This window comes from Ascaphus truei, chromosome 1 (assembly GCF_040206685.1).
Source record: "Ascaphus truei isolate aAscTru1 chromosome 1, aAscTru1.hap1, whole genome shotgun sequence".
Taxonomy (NCBI): Eukaryota; Metazoa; Chordata; class Amphibia; order Anura; family Ascaphidae; genus Ascaphus; species Ascaphus truei.
The window spans coordinates 358,054,114-358,075,968 of record NC_134483.1 but is presented as its reverse complement, the minus strand read 5'-3'; the positions used below and the strand labels follow the sequence as shown (position 1 = coordinate 358,075,968).

General features: G+C 40.4%; 1 protein-coding gene across 3 annotated transcripts in view; it reads left to right on the top strand.

Annotated features, from left to right (window-relative positions):
- Positions 1–21,855, top strand: part of BMPR1B (bone morphogenetic protein receptor type 1B) — a 408,155-nt gene that overhangs the window by 360,010 nt on the left and 26,290 nt on the right. For all 3 annotated transcript variants that reach the window (XM_075609777.1, XM_075609786.1, XM_075609796.1), the window contains 3 exons: positions 7,798–7,957; positions 12,781–12,883; positions 14,536–14,638. In XM_075609777.1, coding sequence (XP_075465892.1) covers positions 7,798–7,957; positions 12,781–12,883; positions 14,536–14,638 — 366 coding nt within the window. The remainder of the gene's footprint in view (positions 1–7,797; positions 7,958–12,780; positions 12,884–14,535; positions 14,639–21,855) is intronic.

Sequence of the window (21,855 nt, the reverse complement as noted above, 5' to 3'; positions counted from 1 at the left end):
AGGGTGGATAGCCGTGTTAGTCCTTTCTTCCATGTAGCAAAAAAGGAGGGAGAGGGTTACCCGAACAAGGACTTTGAAAGGTTCAAAAGCTTGTAACATATCAACTACTTGTAGGTCCAATAAAAGGTATCAGCACCTACTCCCTCTCCCTCCTTTGTTAATCAAAGTAAATGGATGGAAGACTACAGCCACTTGAGAATGCATAAGCCCTTTGAGAATAGCCTATATGTTCTAGCCAAGGCTCTCTAAAGTAGTTGGCACTGGCAGCCATCATTCTTTTTATTTATTGTTACTGATTAAAAAAACCAGCCTGGCACTCAAAATCTGAAACAAAATCCACAGAGCTCTCTACATTTCTCCTTACATAACTCATTGAGAAATCCTCCAGTAGTTTCTTTAGTTTAACACTCCATCACCCACTGTACATGTAACCCATTAACATATCACTACTATTATTTAACTTTCATCATAGGATGTAAAATCAGTCACCAAAATGTAACCCAATAAACATATTGCGGCCATTAGCTTCCTAATGGGAGCTCCAGGTTTTAGTACAGGCCATCTTTCCCTGTGTTTTCACTTTTATTATATATTTGTTACACACTCTATCATCCCTTAACATGTTTACCTAAGATTAAAGCCCTAACCACGGCATCTTGCTGACTTGTTAGCGTTGAAACCATTACTCATCACCTTTATTGGATCTTCCTTTCCACAGTGTTTTTAATGTCAACTTCATCTTACTCCTCCAGGGGAATGTATTAAGGATCTTCTTCCAATGCCCCTATTTTTAATTAATTTTTTAAAGGGAAAAACATTTTTTTTTAAATATACAGCTCAACCCCGTTATAACGCGATCCGTTACAATGCGAATCCGTTTATAGCGCGATGCAAGCGTGGCTTCCAATTTTCGTATTGATGAATACTTTAGAACACGATTATTGGTATCTTAAATACTTTATATTACAATACATACAATTGTACATTATTTCTAACGCGATCCGCTTAAAACACGATGTGATTCTTTGGACCCCAAGCACAGCGTTATAAGGGGGTTGAACTGTATGAATCTGGAAACGGTGGTCTAATAATTAGAAGGTTTATACACTGACAAATCTCTGCGTTTTAATATAAAAAGTGACTAAATAAAATTAAAAATATAGGTACAAATATATTTTTGAATACACCCATGTTTCTTGCAAACATGTAATGAAGAAAAAGCGAATCAGGGCACTACAGATTTGTTGAAAGATAAATCTATATATGTAAGCCATAAATACGACTTTTCAACCTATACTCAGGCCATTCTCAAGTGAAAAGTGCCACTTTTCACTTGAGAAAGGCCTGAGTATAGGTCGAAACATCGTTTTTATGGCTTACATAAATAGATTTATCTTTCAACAAATCTGTAGTGCCCTGATTCGCTTTTTCTTCATTGCGTATTTTGGATCACTGACCGGTTTTCCCTGGAGTCAGGAGCACCGGTAATTGTGTCACTTCTTTTAGTAATGGTGTGCAGCATACAGCTGCGCCAACGAGTATTCTAACACTTGCCTTAAACTTGCCTTGGAAAATCTGGATTTATCACCAACAAGACCCAGGTACATGCTGCAACATTTCACACATTTCTCCAGAGACTAATGGCTCATGGGATTAACACAGCAGGGGTCACTGGCAGTCCCATACAGTTTGAATGGGACTGCCAGGGACCCCCGCTGTTAATCCGACCCTTATCCTGCAAACGTGCCACTTTCTGTACAGAGATTCCCGCTTTTATTTTTTCTATCACAACAACGTACGCTACCATTTCCTCTCATATAATGAACGGGAGTAAAAATAAGTTGATTTCATCATTTTTAACATAATTTGGAAAAGATGGCAGAAAAGTACTAGCCTGTCCACAAATACTAACTATTTGATGTTGCACTCAGAAATGGAAACACACAGTGGAGGTGTCTGTGGTGAATTCCAAATGGCAGATTAAACTACTGAACTGAAACGCTCATGAAAACATAAATGAAGGTTATTTTTTACTTTGTAAAGGATACATATTCCCCACAGCCTTATAAGCTGGCAAAATACATAATTAAGCTTTGCAATAAAAAGATCAATGTAGGCAGCCATGCTGAGGAAACAGTGTTACATATATTACATGATGAATGATTATAGCAAGATTTCTGCTCTCTTGGCTATACTAGAGCAGGGGTGGCCAACTCCAGTCTTCAAGGGCCACCAACAGCTTAGGTTTTCAGGATATCCCTGCTTCAGCACAGGTGGCTCAGTCAAAGACTGCACCACCTGTGCTGAAGCAGGGATATCCTGAAAACCTTGCAGACTGGAGTTTGCCACCCCTGCTCTAGGGGGTATCACAATATAGCTCCGTTAATGACTTAACGAGATGTTAACTTAAGTTTGCATAAATTGTTTATGCCTTGTTAGGCCTTGTCCCTGCTGTCTGTGGCTGCTTGCATGACGCACACAAAGTACGGCCCTCTATGGGGCCGACCCCAGTCACTGCCTGCGCGGGCCTGCACAAAGCGTGACGCGCAACCACCTTTGCCAAAAGACAAAGAGTTTTGTCTGTCGGCGTGGCGGCCGAGCGGTGGCCACGTCACGGCAGCGGCTCAGCCAGTGAGGGCGAACCAGCCACGTGACGTCTTGGCCGCACCCCCTGCCGCGCCTCCCCCGTCGCAAGTGATCTGAAGTTCTTCAGCGCTCGGATGGAGGGGGAGGGAGTCACTAGGCATTCCGCCGCGCGCACTGGGGCCGGAGCCTTAAGTTTCAGCAGGAATCTTCAAAGTTCACTAACGAGGCATTAAGTGCTGTTTTAACCCTAACGCGCCACTGTGTTACTATAATGGGCGTTGGTGCTAATGATATGCAAAATAAGTATTCCCTGTAACAATGCATATCCACAGAGCTCCGTTATAGTTAACGCACGGACTTAACATTGTGTAACATTGCAAACGGTGGTGTTATTCCCATCCAGACCCTGAAATAGGTCAGCACACAGCACTTCCACTGCAGCAAGGGATTCTGGGAAATGACATGCAAATGAGCACACAGTGCCACCTTTTGCTTCAAAACCATTCAACATGGTTCCCAATAGGCTTAAGCTTGCTGCATGGTCACAGTTTTGAGCACAGCCAGGTTAAGATGCATACACACAGTGAAGCACACATTAAAAAAACAGATTATAAGAAACAAGAGAACTAGAACCATACTAATAAAGAAGCTGGTTAAGGAAAAATAATAAAATATGCAACCTAATCTAACGCATGTTAACACATGTATACATATATATATAGTAAGCAGACTTATAACAGACAAAACTAAGGTAATGGTGACACTACAGCAGATATTCTAGTTGTTCATATAGTTAACTGATATTTACAGGGCTCTTTTCCACTCCTGTCTTCTCTCTTTTTTTTTACTTTAACTAAATACATATACATATTTAGTGTCTGCATGGCAGTAACGCCCCCTTTGGGTAAGACAGGCTTAACGCCATGATATTTGAAGCTAACGCAAAGCAGCGCTAACTTAACATGCCGTTAAGCCTGTGCCAATGAGATCATTAATGACCATTGTTTTGCATGTATTTAGCTTTGTGGACACCCGTTAAACTGAGGAAAACTAACAGACATTACCTATTTACCAATTTAGGTAATGACATGTTACTAGCCCAAATTTAATGGACATCTGAGGATCCACCCCTTGGACTAGTGTTGGACCGGGTCCTACATTTTTTTAAAACCGGGTAACGGGTACCCGGAGGATTTGGTGTATTGTACCTGGCCGGGAACCCGGCTACCAGGTTTTTCACTTACCTGGGGGTGGAAGAAACTTACCTGGGGTGGAGGAAGCCCGCGGCAACATCTGAACAGGTAAGCAGAGGTGCGGGGGCGGTGGGGCAGCATCAGCGGTCAGTGTGGAGCCAGCGCGGAAGCTGCAGGACTCCATACTGAACTGTGAGCTGGGACCATGTGACCAGAGCAGGAGAAGAAGCTTTCCTATTGGACAACCGGCTGTCCAATAGGAAAGCTTCTTCTCCTGCTCCGGTCACATGGTCCCAGCTCACCAGCTGACAGTGCAGTATGGAGTCCTGCAGCTCCCGCACGGGTTCCACATGACCGCCGATGCTGCCCCACCGCCCCCGCACCTCTGCTTACCTGTTCAGATGTCTGCCCGGGCTTCCAGCAGGTAAGTAAGAGATACTTTTCAACTACCCTGACATTACCCGGATACCCGGCGCCGGGTCCACTTTCCAGCTGCCGGGTCCGGGTAATTTCCGGGTTGCTGAAAAGCCGCCGGGTAATGCCGAGTACTGGGGGAGTACATCACTACCTTGGACAGATAAAAACAAAGCAATGATCAAGCTGTATTACACTTTCTCCTGGTGCCCCCGCCATTTGATTTCACAAGAAAAGCAGAACATTTTTTAATACATTAACAAAGAATAAGCCAGGTCTTCTTGTACAATATAGATTAAAGCTGAGTCATTCTCCTTCCCAATCGAGAAGAAGAAATACACCTCACTGGTGAGTCACTGACATCTGCTGAGGCGTTGTACATGCAAAAACCACAGTGATGTCATAATCTGCTCCCAAAATGGCAAGACCTTGGAGATGGATTGTGTAAAAAAAAAAAAAAAAAAAAAAAAAAGACAAGATTGCATATTTTTTCATGGAAACTGAAATGAACCGTGTCAGGACTGGAGACGAATTAATTTTTTTCGCCCTAATTTAAATCCACGGCGGATTGCCCAGTTCCTTTCTGCCGCGGATTAGTTTTACAAAAAGGCAAATTCATGTTATCTTTCCTATTCCTGAAAATCCGATTCGATATGAATCACTTTCCCCGGAGCGGATTTACGTAAAATCTGACGGCAGATTTTTCTAAATCCCAAAAATCCGATCACCGCAGACGGATTTGAGAGAATCCGCGCGGGCTGCAGTCGCTGAAATCCAAACCCGGATTTCAATGTGCGGATCGGATTTTGAATGAAAAGATCGGGAAAATCGGGGTAGGGGATTTGGACCAGTTCACCCATCTCTAGTCAGGGCATTCATTTTTAAAGAAGAGATATGTACAGTATATATCTGTGAACCTTTCCCATACCTTTCTAAAGCATTACTGTCAGGGCAGTCCCAAATAGGCAATACATTTTTGTAAAAATTGCTTTTCATTTTGCTTCCTTATCTTAATAATTGAGAAACTGTGAAATACAAATGTAGTTTACGTTGTTGAGAAATTAAATGATGTACTTGGAGGCTTATATGCAGTGGTTGACAAATCACCAAAAAATCTACTCGCCACACAAAAAAATCTACCCGCCACCTAGTACCAAACGTGTGCTGCTTGGGCCAATATTTACTCGCCCGGGGGTTAAATCTACTCGCCCGGGGCGAGCAAATGTATAGGTTTGTCGAACACTGCTTATATGTATGTATGTATGTATATCTTTATTTATTTTGCGCCAAAAGTGTACTCAGTGCTTCAATGATATGTATACAGGTATACCCCACATTAACGTACGCAATGGGTCCAGAGCATGTATGTAAAGCGAAAATGTACTTAAAGTGAAGCACTCCCTTTTTTCCACTTATCGATGCTTCGGTACAGGTAGGGAGCGGGTATTGCTGTTCAGGACGTGCTGACAGGCGCATGCGCGAGCTGCCGATTGCTTATTGGGCGATGGGAATCAGCACGTCACTACTACGGCGGTCTGTAGGGCAGAATAAGTGTCCGTACTCGCGAAGTGAGCGTGCGGACACAAGGGTATGGTGCGGTTGAAAATATGACCTTACTCGCGAGTGTACTTAAAGTAAGTGTCCTTAAACCGGGGTATGCCTGTACTGCACAAGTTTCCTTTTGAAATGACAAAACCATATATATTGTATGCACATATATAACCTGGACTTCTGGTTGTTTTAACTACACAGTGAATGGTATTGCAAACTTACCTTACATTGCAAATATATGTACAGTTTACAAGGCAGGAGCTGACACATACTGGTGTTTTACCAAAGCAAATTGGATTGCCTTTTCACTTAAAGTGACTAATATCCCATAATGTTTAATTTTATTAATCAAATAAATAGAATAAAAAGAAAATTATAAGAATCGATTTTATACCTTTTTTTATGTATAAAGGTAATTATTTGGCGTTGATGGCCAAGCATGTTTTTAAGTATAATCTCTTCTGCTGGACATGCTCAGAAATGAATAAGAGATAAAGGAATAACTTTTGCTTCTGGAACTTCTGACCAGAGCAATATACAGTACTTTGCAAAACTACCTGGAGCTCTTTCACCAGCTTACTTCAGGGGAGAGATTTCTTGGGTGTGTGATTTCCAAAATATCTAATAAAAAATACATTCAGTGAATAATGTGCACTGTGCATCTAGATAGATGGCTTTTTATTACATTTACTTTTTTTTCCCCAATTGTCTCATTTCCGATATTTATGTTAGACAGTCAACTGTGATTTATCACTTTTATTCAGAGACACAGAAACTCTGGTTGGAATATTGGATAGCTGTAAATACATCAAAAACCTGTAATGTCAAATGAAAACAGAGACCTATGTTTTCAGTCTACATTACTATTAATGTTATTATTTAACTTTGCCACCCCACCATGAGCCAGATGTCTGAAAATCTCTGACTGGAACATATTTTAAAGTTCATTCCCTGTCCATGAATAACAATGTTGTATAGTCACAAAACCAGCTTTGTGACTGCTTGCTGAAAGAGGACTTAGTTTTCAAGTATATGTTCCACTGACCTAGAAATTTAACATCTGTTGATGTTAATTTACACAGGCCAGATTTCAAAAGTATCACAATCCAGTGTTAATTCTTTTTTTAGAAAGGTGGACACGAACACGAGTTATTATAAAAAGGCGTTTCATAGCTTACAACATGTTTCTGTAGTGTAGCTACTGGTAAAATGATTCTAATGTATGTGTTTCCAGCACAGGTACTGTATAGTGCTATATTTTAATGGCCATTAGAGAGAGTGAGTACATATGTTTTCAATAATACAGTATACATTCTAAATGGCTATTTAAGAGATTGCCTTGTGCTCTCAAAATTAACTTTGCAGCAAAATGGACCTTTACTTTTGTGACTGCTGTACACTTTTGATGCATTTAGTATAATATTAAAAAAAAACATAAATGTCCTGGAAATGTTATATTTAAAAATAACAGTTAAAGATTGCTACGTAATCACTGCCCAAGTATGTACAACGGGCTGACTTTGTACAACAGTTGTTTTGCATAGTAATTACTTTGCTCTTTGGCCCAATTTGTAGCCCAGACCTGTGACTGCTTTGGTATCTGTTAATAAGCCCATTAGTATATTCTTGGAGCTTGATAGTACTTTAGTATGACATTTTGACACCATGACACATTTCGCACCTCTTTGTTATTAGATACATTTTGGTACCCTATTATTCCTGCAGGAGCAACACCACCATTAGATCATGCAAAGTGCTTTTCCATCTATGCCATCACTGGGCAAATTAATGACAGAATATGAATGCAGCTTATTGAAATGCATCAAAAGAATATTGCTGTACATGAGAATTTTATAGAGAGTTTCAAGCTTTTGTGCGCTCTTGTTGGAAGTTCTCCCAATAAAGCTTCAAAAACTTTCTCGGCTCGTTGTGGAAGTCCAAAAAGTTAACCTACCATGAAATGATTTGTCTTCTTTTTAGTATACTTTTAAATGTAAAAGCCAGTGCCTGGCTTTCCGCCCAGATCTTTACAGTTTGTCCCATTGCCTTACAGCAAATCTTTTTGATAACATGCTGTTGAGGAGTTCAGCGAAGCAGAATGTGGACAGCAGGAAGGAGGACACTGAAAGCACAGCACCTGCTCCTCCACAGAAGCTGCTGTCATGTTACTGCCACCACCACTGTCCAGAAGACTCATTCAACAATACCTGCTGGTTGGTGCATTGCATTTCATTTTAACCATAAAATACCTGTTCAGTTATGTTAAGTATCACTCCTTCAATGTGGGTCCGCTCATTCTCTGTATCGTTTATTCCAGCGGTGCGCAAACTGTGGGGCGCGACCCCCAGGGGGGGCGCGACACTGCCGACGGGGGGCGCGGGGTTTACAGAGGCCCCGCGCGCTTCCCGAAGGCACTTAAATTAAGTGCCGGGGGAGCTGCAGGGCCTCTGTAAACCTAACTTACCGTGGCTCCGGCGGCTTCCTCCCTGCGTCGCCATGGCAACGCGGCGTCAAAATGACGCTGCGAGGTCATGTGACGTCACGTTGCTATGGCAACGTGACGTCATTACGCCGGAGCGCGGGTAAGTTGGGGTTGGGGGGGGGCGCGGGAGTGAGGGGACAGCCGGCAGGGGGGCGCAGGGAAAAAAGTTTGCGCCCCCCCTGGTTTATTCCATCCATATGCCATTTTTGGACAAATATCATGCATTATTAGCTTTTTCAGTTACAAAACCTTTAATACCTGTTACTAGAGTAACATATATTACACTTTTTTTTTAAAGAGTATTGTTTTATAATAATATGTGAACTGCTACTTTCTCTCTCCAAAAATTATGTTTGAATTTCAATTTTCCATTGTGATTGCATGCTTGAATATGAGTCTATGCAATAGTTCCCTATTATACAGAACTATTGATGTAAAGGCATTTTGGGATAATATAACGGCTTCCATTGTAAGTTTTCAAAGAGTTGTTACAGTACATATCAGTATTGTAACTTAACTAGGTTTGCATCTCCAACTAGCCCATGTTGAAGCAATTGGTCAATATGCTTAGTGATATTAATGTTTTTACTATTTCGAATCAGGCTTTTGACCACAATGAAATAGTTAATAGGATTGTGTTCCTTTACAAAACCCAATGGCCTGGATAGAGCAATCTCCATTAAAACAGAGTTAATATCGCACCAAGCAAAAAAAAAAAAAAAAGGCTTCTAACCGCAATTTTTTTTAACTGAAATCATCAAATTTATAATAATAAATTAAATTTATTTAAATTAAATTAATAATAATTTACTGGGTGTGATATTTCACCCATAGTCGCAATGAAAGAATTAAAGCGACCATTAATAATGCTTTCATTATCGCATCGCAATTTCATTAATAATATTTCTATCATAGACTAGAATATCTAGGCTACCATAGTGGCTAGTAAAGCATTGCATTGTAAAGCATGCTTTAATAAATACTAAGGCAAACAAGGGGTTACCCACCCAAAAGAAAACCTCCACCACCACCGCGAGGCATAACCACCCATCCTGGGACAACTACCCCATCACCTATCCCAGCAAACCAAACCCACCCCTGCCCCCGAAGCCATATTTGCCAAATGCGGCTGATAGTGCTTTTGTGCCAAGCAGATACATTAAAAAAACTGTATTAAAATAAAATACTACATAAGAAGTAATAAGCACAATACTTTTAAAACAAACCCATTAATTGGAACTGTGGCTACCTAGACCCTGTCAATGGGGGCCTAGATAGCCACATTTTGTCAGTGATGCAATTTTTGCCAAGACTGAAATGCCAAAAACAGCCCAATTTTTTGCTTAGCAGTTAATGTATTTATTCTAGTTATATAACACTTGTTAAAGCAGCAAAACGTGAAATCATATATGTTTTTTTTAATTTTAAATAAATCAGTTGGGTAGTATTAGATAATACTTACTGCATTTTCTTTTTATTATTATTCAACACTTGATGCCGTTTTTAATGAGGTTTAATGCATTCTTTGATTTTCGTAGCAGGTTTTCGCACCTCACCAGCAGTGCAAGATCTTTGCAACACTTTCCTGTTTGGGATAATTTGTTGCCAGTATTCCTAGCAGTTTGAGCTATAAACTGTAACAATAGATCATCTTACCTTCGTAATTTAAGGATACATTGTAGCTGCTGAGTTACACTGACTAAAGCGGCCATTACGTTAGGCACAAAATGAGGATTTTGACAGATTTATAACAGTAGCACCAAACGATTGCCAGCTTAGGTAATAATGTAGAATGATACATTGTCACATGCTTTACATATACCAAAAAGAAAAAAGTTTTAAAAAAAAGGGGGGGGGGGGCAAATGTAGTATTTCTGCTTTAAATGTTATTAATTCTTACTCTTTGAATGGTAATCATGGTGTCAAAATGGTAATGCACTAAAAATCCATCTCGGATAAGATATTGGATGATTCTAGTTTATCGAGAATGAGTCGGACCGTCTTGATTTTCTTTGTACAATTCCCTTCGAAAAGTAGAGCTACACATTTTCAATACTCTGGGATAACAGCCAAGTCTGGCTTTAGTCTGTCTCTAGTGATCTGTGCCATGTGGAAACCTACCCTAATACCAAATAGAAAGTTCTCACAGTGTTTTACAGGGTGTTAACATCATTATTAATGGAGAAAACTTGAAAGATTGTTTCAAATAGGATTATTGTTGGATATAAAAATGTAGGCTGAGAGGAAAAGTGATGTATCTTTTTTCAGGAACAAATAGTAGGGAGAATTTGTGAGCCATGCAACTGCCAGTATGTATAGCCCACACTTCTGTACTTTCAGTACGGATACACTCATTCACTCATTGCACTGCACTATTTCCACCTGACATTTCTTCTGTTTGCTCTTGCTTAACATTACTTGAACATGCTTTATTTTGGAAGGTAAATTGTGATGAAGCATTATTCATTCAGATCCACCACCATATTTTTCTTGGCTGCTTCCACATGTTTCAGAAAACGAACACAATTAGGATTTATGGGGAAACCTTAATGATCGGCAATTTGTAACTTGCAAACGTATTCACCGGGTCCATATTGATATTAACTATTTCAAGGCCTTTGCGTCAGACGTAGATTATATATTTACATTCCAAAACATCAGGGGGGGAGGGGTTTCCCAGCATGGTACAGGTGTTTAAAGGTACAGGCCTAGGTAGTGTAGGGCTTCATAGCGAATTGAGCGGCAATTGTAAAGTCAGTCCGATCGGAGACTCAGCAATGTGTCCAGCATTAGGATCACACAAGCACAATGCTCGACATTTTGAAGGCTATCTACAAAAAAAGTGTTTTTACATGACTATCTTTCAAATAAAAAAACTAATAAATGTAAGCACTGACTGTAAGGATAGGACATCCCTAATTCTTCTTCTATGGTGGCTAACTGGCAACTTTCTGCCTGCAATTACTATTGTGTCATCGGTCATTCAGCCTGTTTTTAACCAAAAATCCCCATAGACTTCAATAGGGATTTTTGACTTAAAATATCCCAAATGGTTGCTTTGGACTATATAGAATGTACCCCTAAAAATGGCCTATGAATGACTTGCTGGCAGATTTCAGTTAGTGGTCATTTTAAACTCCCAACACCTAGTAATAAGACATTAAGGGTAAACCTTCCAGTAAGTTAATAAGTAAACAAATAATATGAAAAAAAAAAAAAACATAGAACCAACCTAGTGTGACTTGGTTCAGATAACCAAATGGTCCAAAGATATCACTGGCAGACTGGAGAGTTATTATTTACTGTTGGTCTCCTTAGTGCTTCGGCTTCTTGTAGATGTTTGCCATCTCTTGTATTTGTGCTTGCTTCAATTTAGCAAGATGGTAATTTTTTTATTTTATGAATTACATGAAACAACTTTCTATACAAGGTGTGTGTGTGTGTGTGTGTGTGTGTGTGTGTGTGTGTGTGTGTGTGTGTGTTATATATATATATATATATATATATATATATATATATATATATATATATATATATAATTGAAATATTACTGTTTGCTCATTTGCATGTCTTAGACAGGTCTATATATATTCTAGACTTCCAATATCTTTTAAAACTGCCAAGAAAGTAAAGTTCTCTTGACTACAGGTGTAATCTGTCTTTGCCACTTCAATGGGAAATACATGTGTTGCCAAATTAATTGGACAGTGACGTAATTAGCGAGTGCTTGGGTGACTGTGGAAGGAAAACATTCTCCGGAGCAGTCAGACACATTAACATATTTTTACAAGTAGATAACTCAGTACATTCTAACTCTCACAGAACCAGCAGCATTTGTGTTACATTCCCACAGATTTTGGTGGCCAATGAAGTAAACAGTAAATAGTGTCGTTACATGTCTAGAAATAAACTGTAGATGTGCAAAGCTTTATGAAAGCTTTTTTTTATGGTGTTAAAAGCCAGCTTCTGTCAGTGCAAAGATGCAAGCAATATATTACGCCAAGGAAAAAACAATTCCCGAAGCCAACAAGATTGAGATATATTCACCTTCACTGCTCCTTATGCTTGTTGTAATACAATTAATTTGCATAGACCACACTTTACACGCGTTTACATGCTGCAGGATGCAAAGATTTGCAGAGTGAAAATCTGTTGCCACATTTTACAAGATGCTACTGTGAGACTGGGCATTCATTTGTGTGCACTTGTTAAATAGCAACAATGATTTTTCTGTGTCAGAAGTGGCTGCTTTTAAAAGCACAGCAGGGGAAACGCTTTGATAACAGGCAATCAGCAATGCAGCATTTGAAGGCTATAACATTTTGTTTCTGAGTATTTTTTTTTAATCACATTTATTGCTAAAGTGTTTTCTTGGATCCCGGGAATTTATCTCAGTTTAGGACAAATCAGTCGTACAACTGTGTTTATGGAGCGGGTTTCCTCACATTTATGGTCATTTGTTTTCGTAGCATACACTTAAAATACACAAACTGGGATATTTGGAGGGGTTTCCAGAGTTTGACTATTTTTCTTTCCTTTGTTCCTTGTCATTAGGACTGATGGCTACTGTTTCACCATAGTAGAAGAAGATGAATCTGGGCTTCCGATGGTCACTTCCGGATGCTTAGGCTTAGAGGGATCGGACTTTCAATGCCGGGTAAGTAAATGGCTATAAACAATGACCACTGTGTTTACTATGAGAGGCTTCCATCTAATAAAAGGGTTCTAGAGGACAGTGTCCGTCCACCTGTTTGTAATAATTTGGTAAACTGATCCATAGAAGCAAACATTGTAGCGGTTAGCTTTCTTTTATTGGAAAGCAGATACTGTGCCTTTCGGTGTCTCCACAGATAAAAGCCCATTTCCATACCATCTCTGTATGTAACATAAGTGTTCAAATGACAAAGAGGCATCCTATTGCACAGCTGCACATACTGTGTGATTGAATGGATTAGGCACAATGAGGAGATTTGGGAGCCTTGATTAAAAGTCTTTGCTTCTAGGAGGGCAAGTAGAATGTTTCTGGCCCCATTAGCATACAAGAAGTTAATCATTGCAGGAGATAATAAGAGCATCTGTGTTCTTGATATCCTTTGGAATGTAGTCATATAAGGCTCCCAATTCATATTTGATAATAGGAATCATATGCACTTTTGACCTTATTGTATTTCAGCATAGTTATTAATTCAGCGAAAGATGGATATGCTAAAATTATTCCCTTTATGTCATTTCCCACACCCCACGTTGGATCATCCCTTTATTTCCCAGCTGGCTTTTATTAGGCTATGTTTGACCATGTGTGGTCATGGGAGAAATTCTTTCTTGTTAGCTCTTACTTAGTTCTTGCACCAGGCTTTATAAAAAAAACAAGGGTCACATGCCAGGCTACTGATTCAGGCTAAAAACCAGAATAGTCATAGAATGACTGAAGCATTGTCTGGTCACATTGTCTGCACCAGTGTCATACACTGGCGACACACTTTATTCGAGCTCGGCTAGTCCCACGAATTCGGGTATACCCGGGTGTATTGAGGTTTGTGACTGTTTTCTGCCCGAGTGCATTGCGTTATTTTCCAGGCAGGGATTGAAGCATTTTATTCCCGCTGGCTGCAATACTGCACAGTATATATATATATACTGCATTACAATTCATGAATTTATGCCATCTGGTAGACACGCGAAGCATTGCAGCCTATTAAATCCTAATCATTATCATTTAACAGATCAGCCATCCGTCAGCCAGGCATGAACCCAGGCTGGGAAGGCAAACGCAACGGGGCTTGTCAGAGGTGAGGAGCGGCGCATTCCAGGTATCTGCCAGGTACAAACTGGGTATTTGCTCGAATAAAGTGTGTCGCAGCAGTAATAGCTTATGGCTGGAAATATAAGTTGTATGAAATAATGATCAAATAGACGGTTATGGTTGTGCTAACCAATCAGGCCACGTGTTAAGGATGGACTAATGAGAATCATGTCACATAGCTAAGCACAACAACAACTGTCTTCCTGTCTTATCGTGATAGACAGCATTGGCATTGGCACAATTCCCTTGTGATTTAAGTTTTTTTTTTTTTTTAATAAATTTTACATTTATAGAATGTCCAGAAAGTTCATGTATCACCCACACAACATTGGGTATTGTGTTGATTAAAATCGTGGTAGTTTTTACAACTCAGATTTTAAGATTTCCACTTCCAAGTTTCCAAATCATTAACACGAGATGATGTAGGTTTATAGCTTTTGCCTTATTCCAGAGTACACAAATTTACCGCTGGATCCTGATTCATACGAATGTTTTTTTTATTTCAGGACACACCCATACCACACCAAAGAAGATCCATTGAATGCTGTACAGATCAAGACTTTTGCAATAGAAACCTACATCCCACATTGCCCCCATCTAAAAATAAAGGTAACTATTACTGCCAGCTCTGACAAAAGGATGGGGGCGCAGAAAAAAGGGAAAGCATCACTAGGTGTTCAAAAGAGCATATGACATTTTATAGCAGCATAAAAAAGTACAAGGACTTACAATAAAAAGAGGATCTTATTGATCCAAGTACACCAGGCAGGTATAAACCACAACGGGAGCTCCATAGTCCAAACATTCCCCCATCTCCGGATCACAGATGGTGTGTGCCGAGGGGAAGTTCCAGACCGGCATCCAGACAGCAAACAGCGCTAGGTCGACAGCATCATCACATTCGTACCCAGTTGCTGGGTACGAACGTGATGATGCGGTCGACCTAGCGTTGTTTACACGAGTGCAGGGAAGACTACAAGTGGATGCCGGTCTGGAACTTCCCCTCGGCACACACCATCTGCGATCCAGAGATGGGGGGGGAGGGGTTGGACTACGGAGCTCCCGTTGTGGTTTATACCTGCCTGGTGTACTTGGATCAATAAGATCCTCTTTTTATTGTAAGTCCTTGTACTTTTTTATGCTGCTACAAAATGTCATATGCTTTTTTGAACACCTAGTGATTCTTTCCCTTTTTTCTGTGCCCCCATCCTTTTGTCTGTTTGTGTGTGAGTCTTCTCTAGCCCCGCTGATCACGGGCGACAGGGAGCATCACTGAAGAGGGAGTTACAGAGAAAACTTCTGACGGCCAGCGCGCATTTAATACTGTACCTTACTGCCAGCTCTGAAAGTGTTAAAGTTGCAAAACAGCCACAGTAAAAAAAACTATTTTAGCTGGAAGTGAGGTAGCAAAAGTTGTGAAATTGCTTCAGCTACGTCCAGCCAACTAACTAACTTTCTAAAAAAAAAATAACTTTCTTTTTCTTGTCTGGTCAAGTTTTTTCTAACTGCATCTGATACTCTCACATCCAAACACCAATTGAGAGTGCATGTTGCATTGAAGGACTTCTTGGTGTTTCTTGGGACATATCGAGCGGGGACAGGTACCATACAAGGTTAACATGGGGAGCGTTCACCATGGGATTCTTTCATAATAAGATTATAATCCACTACAGATTTAATAGCAAATACAATAGCAAAAGCCCCCCCCCCCAAAAGATTATATTAAAGGATTATTTCCTCTTTACCAATGTTGTTGTTTTTTGTGTTATTATAAAGGCAGCAGTTCCTTGCCTTGACGGCAATGCAATTATCTAAGCTTCTGATCAATCCGTTCTCCCGTGGTCAATCGGTGAAGATTCTGCTTCCCAGGGCACGCAATATGGCTGCCTATTTCAAAAGAGGAAGGGCTGTACAGTAGCTTCCTAAATAGTTGCTATAGCAACCCAAGCAAGCTTACGACATGAAAAATTATTTAAAAAAAGACATAAAGAGTGAACAAAATATTAACAAAATGCAGTAAGTATTATTTAAAATCGCACCAACTGAGTAATAAAAAAAAAACACATATAGAATGTTGAATAAAATACTGTGTTTTTTTTTCTAGTTTAAAACAGCATCATATATTTTACAAACATTTTGATAACACAGAGGGACCTTCCTGAGAGAATTAATTTTTTTTGTTGGAGAGGTGCTGTTTTCTTTTGGTGTTATTTTTGGAGCTGAGCTTGTTCCTCCTGTGCAGTTTAAGTACCATTATTTTTACATTTATATTATACCTGTACAGATCTGCTGTTCATTCCTCAAGTCTTCAATATGTGACTTTGCACTGCCGGATGGGTTACAATAAGATAATTAACCTTATAGATTTCATCATTTATGAGGTGATTATGATTATACAGTAAGTAGAAAGGTTTCAGCTTTAGCCAACATAAACTGGTCATGAAAATGTTGTTACTTTAAAGAAAAAGACCCACTGTCTTTTCAACAAAAAAACATTTTGTAAAAATCTTACCAGTTTATTTGATTTTTTTAAATATATATATTGCCGAGCCCCCTCTTACTTCCAGTGTGGGGGACGGGGGAGCTGCCGTGCTACTGGGTTGCCGCCGGAGCTCCGTGCTGAAGGTGGGGGCGGCCATGTTAGGTTTTGCGCATGTTCATTGTATATGGTGCGCATGCGCAGTGTGTGCAGAGTAGATGCTGTGGCCACCTTAGGTGGCTCCGCAAGAGCCATGCAGGACTAAAAGTCCCAGGATCCTTAGGTAGTTAGGGATCATGTGGGACCAGCCCACCAATGAGAGGCAGGAGCAAGAGAGAGATATAGTTTGGCGCGCAAACGGACCGGAGGCAGTCTTGACGGGGCAGCAAGGGAAAAGGACGTGTCCAGGGAGCAAGTAAGCCCCTGGACTAGGTCAGTACTTTACCTCAAGGCCCCAGTTAGGCCCTGATCATCCAAAAAGTTGCGTGTTGTAGGGAAGGCCCTAGATAAGGACCCTCCCTCTTAGAGATGCCTAACTCAAGTCACCACGCCATCGGACGGACGCCGCGGCCTGCGGTCTGGGACCAGGCTACAGGCCCTACTATAGACATTATGGGAGACAATCCTGCTGGAGCTCTCCCACGAGGCGGATCACCACCGTAAGACGAGAGGGGATTTGTAGACCCTGCGTCGTGGTATCACGCTGCGCCTCTGCTAACACCGGATCTCCATATGCCCTGGTCATAGCCAGGAAGGTACCCACCGTGCACGAGCACAACACAAGGGGGTTAGCGCTACCTCACATTTGGGTGGTCCTGCTTGTGTGGACATCGGGTTACAGGTGCCCAGGGCACCCTCAGTACTTTGGGGTGGACTCCCTCTTGGGGTGGACTCCCTACTGGAGTGCCGGCTGCTACTTTTCGTGTATGTATGTATGTATGTACAGTCATGTGAAAAAGAAAGTACACCCTCTTTGAATTCCATGATTTTACATATCAGGACATAATAACAATCATCTGTTCCTTAGCAGGTCTTAAAATTAGGTAAATACAACCTCAGATGAACAACAACACATGACATAATACACGTGTCATGATTTATTTGACAAAAATCAAGCCAAAATGGAGAAGCTATGTGTGAAAAACTAAGTACACCCTTACTGCTTCCATAGGAATTAAGATGCTAAGTAGCAGACAGGTGCTGCTAATCAAATGCCCTTGATTAATTGATCAAGTGTGACCACTTCTATAAAAGCCAAAGTTTTAGCAGTTTGCAGGTCTGGAGCATTCAGGTGTGTGTTAACACAATGTCAAGGAGGAAAGACATCAGCAATGATTTTAGAGAAACACAGACAAACAAGGAGATAAAGATTGTCTCCCAGAGATCCCTATTAACTGCACAACAAGGTTGCTATATTAAATAGGGGTACAATACTCCCTGACAGATAGTCTAATAAGCTGTGTGGGGTACAAAAAAGTAACCCCTCCCAGCACTGTGGGAGGACAGTTATCAGTAAAAGCCTATGCAGGCCAAAATAATAAAGTTTTATTAGTACAAGAAACAACGACGCATACTCTAATTATCATAAAAACAATTAAAACAACAGGGTGATGGGTAACACCAGAAGGGAATAGGGTGGACAATCAAAACGTAGGTAATCAAATATTCCCTAATGGTGGTAGCTAGATCTAGGTGTGGGGTTGAGTAGAGAGGTATCTATCTATGTCTGGATGGGCAAGTGTATAAAGTATATCAGATACCCGTATGCCTAAATAAGCTCTGGGACACCTGTAAAGTGTATACCCTAAGTTGTATCCCTAGATAGAACCTACTCTCAATATTTGTGGTACGGGTGCCTGGCTAGGGTAGGTATCGGCACAGTCTCGGTGACTCAGTAGTAATAGAATACAGATAACACACAAGAGTAGGTAATCTAACGGCCAACCTCAAAATGTAGCGTATGTGTCAAAATAACCAGTATTGACCGTGGTACTGATGAAAACAATCTAATCAGCTGTTGAGGCTCAAGGTCTACTCACAGTTGTAATCGCACATGCTGCATACCGGCTACAATGCCCGCCGCTTACCATAGCAAACCGCCCCCCCAATGCACCAGAACAATCTCACCCGTGACCTCCACGACGTCAACGCGATGACATCATCCTGACGTACGTTTCGCGCTCGGGGCTGGCGCGTTGACGTCGTGGAGGTCACGGGTGAGATTGTTCTGGTGCATTGGGGGGCTGGTTTGCTATGGTAAGCGGCGGGCATTGTAGCCGGTATGCAGCATGTGCGATTACAACTGTGAGTAGACCTTGAGCCTCAACAGCTGATTCGATTGTTTTCATCAGTACCACGGTCAATACTGGTTATTTTGACACATACGCTACATTTTGAGGTTGGCCGTTAGATTACCTACTCTTGTGTGTTATCTGTATTCTATTACTACTGAGTCACCGAGACTGTGCCGATACCTACCCTAGCCAGGCACCCGTACCACAAATATGGAGAGTAGGTTCTATCTAGGGATACATCATCAGTGTATACACTTTACAGGTGTCCCACAGCTTATTTAGGCATACGGGTATCTGATATACTTTATACACTTGCCCATCCAGACATAGATAGATACCTCTCTACTCAACCCCACACCTAGATCTAGCTACCACCATTAGGGAATATTTGACCTTTATTACCTACGTTTGGATTGTCCACCCTATTCCCTTCTGGTGTTACCCATCACCCTATTGTTTTAATTGTTTTTATGATAATTAGAGTATGCGTCGTTGTTTCTTGTACTAATAAAACTTTATTATTTTGGCCTGCATAGGCTTTTACTGGTAACTGTCCTCCCACAGTCCTGGGAGCGGTTACTTTTTTATACCCCATACAGCTTATTAGACTATCTGTCAGGGAGTATTGTACCCCTATTTAATATAGCAACCTTGTTGTGCAGTTAATAGGGATCTCTGGGAGACAATCTTTATCTCCTTGTTTGTCTGTGTTTGTCATTACCATTCCTTTGCACCGGTTGTTTTGATTATTTACCTTATTTATTTTTATATTGGTGAGCGGTTTATCACAAGTTATATATATAAATGATTTTAAAGAAGCAATTGTTGCTGCCCATCAATCTGGAAAGGGATATAAGGCAATTTCCAAACAATTTAACATCATTCTACAGTGAGAAAGACTATTCAAAAGTGGAAAACATTCAAGACAGTTGCCAATCTTCCCAGAAGTGGACTTCCCAGCACATTCACCCCAAGGTCAGACCGTGCAGTGCTCAGAGAAATTGCAAAAAACCCAAGAGTTACATCTCAGACTCTACAGGCCTCAGTTAGCATGTTAAATGTTAAAGTTCATGACAGTACAATTAGAAAAAGACTGAACAAGTATGGTTTGTTTGGAAGGGTTGCTAGGAGAAAGCCTCTTCTCTCTAAAAAGAACATGGCAGCACGGCTTAGGTTTGCAAAGTTGCATCTGAACAAACCACAAGACTTCTGGAACAATATCATTTGGACAGACGAGACCAAAGTGGAGATGTTTGGCCATAATGCACAGCGCTTCGTTTGGCAAAAACCAAACACAGCATATCAGCACAAACACCTCATACCAACTGACAAGCACAGTGGTGGAGGGGTGATAATTTGGGCTTGTTTTGCATCCACAGGACCTTGGAACCTTGCAGTCATTGAGTCGACCTTGAACTCCTCTGTATACCAAAGTATTGTAGGTCAAATGTGAGGCCATCTGTCTGACAGCTAAAGCTTGGCCAAAATTGGGTCATGCAACAGGACAATGATCCCAAGCACACCAGCAAATCTACAATAGAATGGCTGAAAAAGAAAAGAATCATGGTGTTGCAATGGCCCAGTCAAAGTCCAGACCTCAACCCAATTGAAATGCTGTGGCGGGACCTTAAGAGAGCTGTGCATAAACAAATGCCCACAAACCTAAGTGATCTGAAGCAACGTTGTAAAGAAGAGTGGACCAAAATTCCTCCACAACGATGTGAGAGACTGATAAAGTCATACAGAAAACGATTACTTCACGTTATTGCTGCTAAAGGTGGTTCTACAAGCTATTGAATCATAAGGTGTACTTAGTTTTTCACACATGGCTTCTCCATGTTGGCTTTATTTTGTTAAATAAATCATGACACAGTGTAATATTTCATGTGTTGTTGTTCATCTGAGGTTGTATTTACCTAATTTTAAGACCTGCTAAGGAACAGATGATTGTTATTATGTCCTGGTATGTAAAACCATAGATTTCAAAGAGGGTGTACTTTCTTTTTCACATGACTGTATGTGTGTATATATATATATATATATATATATATATATATATATATATATATATATATATATATATATATATATATATATATATTTTTTTTTTTTTTTTTTTTAATGATGCTTATAGTTGTCCTTTTAAATAAACATGTATAGGTACTCAATTTATAACCTCTTAAATATGTCTCTTTGTTTCACTTTGTGGTTAGAAGGGACTGTACCTTTAAATCCCATTTCCCCTAAGAGGAAAGAGCTGAGTGACACTGGGCATTATTATACAATGAACCATTTTAAAGCTGCCCGGGGGAGGGAGGGAGTGAAGAGGGAACCCTCCCCCATCCTCCCATTACACACACTGAATCAACCTGGTGCTATTCTTTGCACAATTATATGCATCATTAGTAGCAGAATGACTGATATATATCTTTCTACATGCTTCCTATTTATACTATCCTACCACATATAAGAAGTCATACACTGGAGACATGGTAAAGGGGCATTTCATGGGATTTTCTACTCCTGGGGAGCGTTCCAATAAAGTATGGTACTTCTGTACTGAACTATTGCTCTTGGTTACCACATTTGTCAGGCGTTTTGTAGCTAATTTGTTACATTCCTGCTCTTTTGATTAGGCTCGTGTAGCCTGTAATAACAATGAGCTTAATACGAAGACATAATACCAGCAGATAAATGATCCCTTTCATCTGTGATATTTCAATAAATAATCCCTTCATGCAAAATGATCTGAGAGGTAAATGGTCTCTTGAGTTTAATCTAGATTAGTAATCTTGAGGGCAAGCAGTACATCCGTTTGCTACTGAAACAATTCTTCCAATTCCTTTCCAGCTGTGAGGTACAGTAGTTAAGTTTAAATCAGACACTACAGGAGTGATTTGCTACATCTAATTAACTTTGGCACTGCTCTATGTTATAATGTAGTGACAACGGAGGGAGATGGGTAGTAATGATACATTTTATGCACCAACAAGTAGTTGAGACTGTATGTTACAAGCTTTCAACCCTCTCAGACTCCTTCATATGTTCTGATG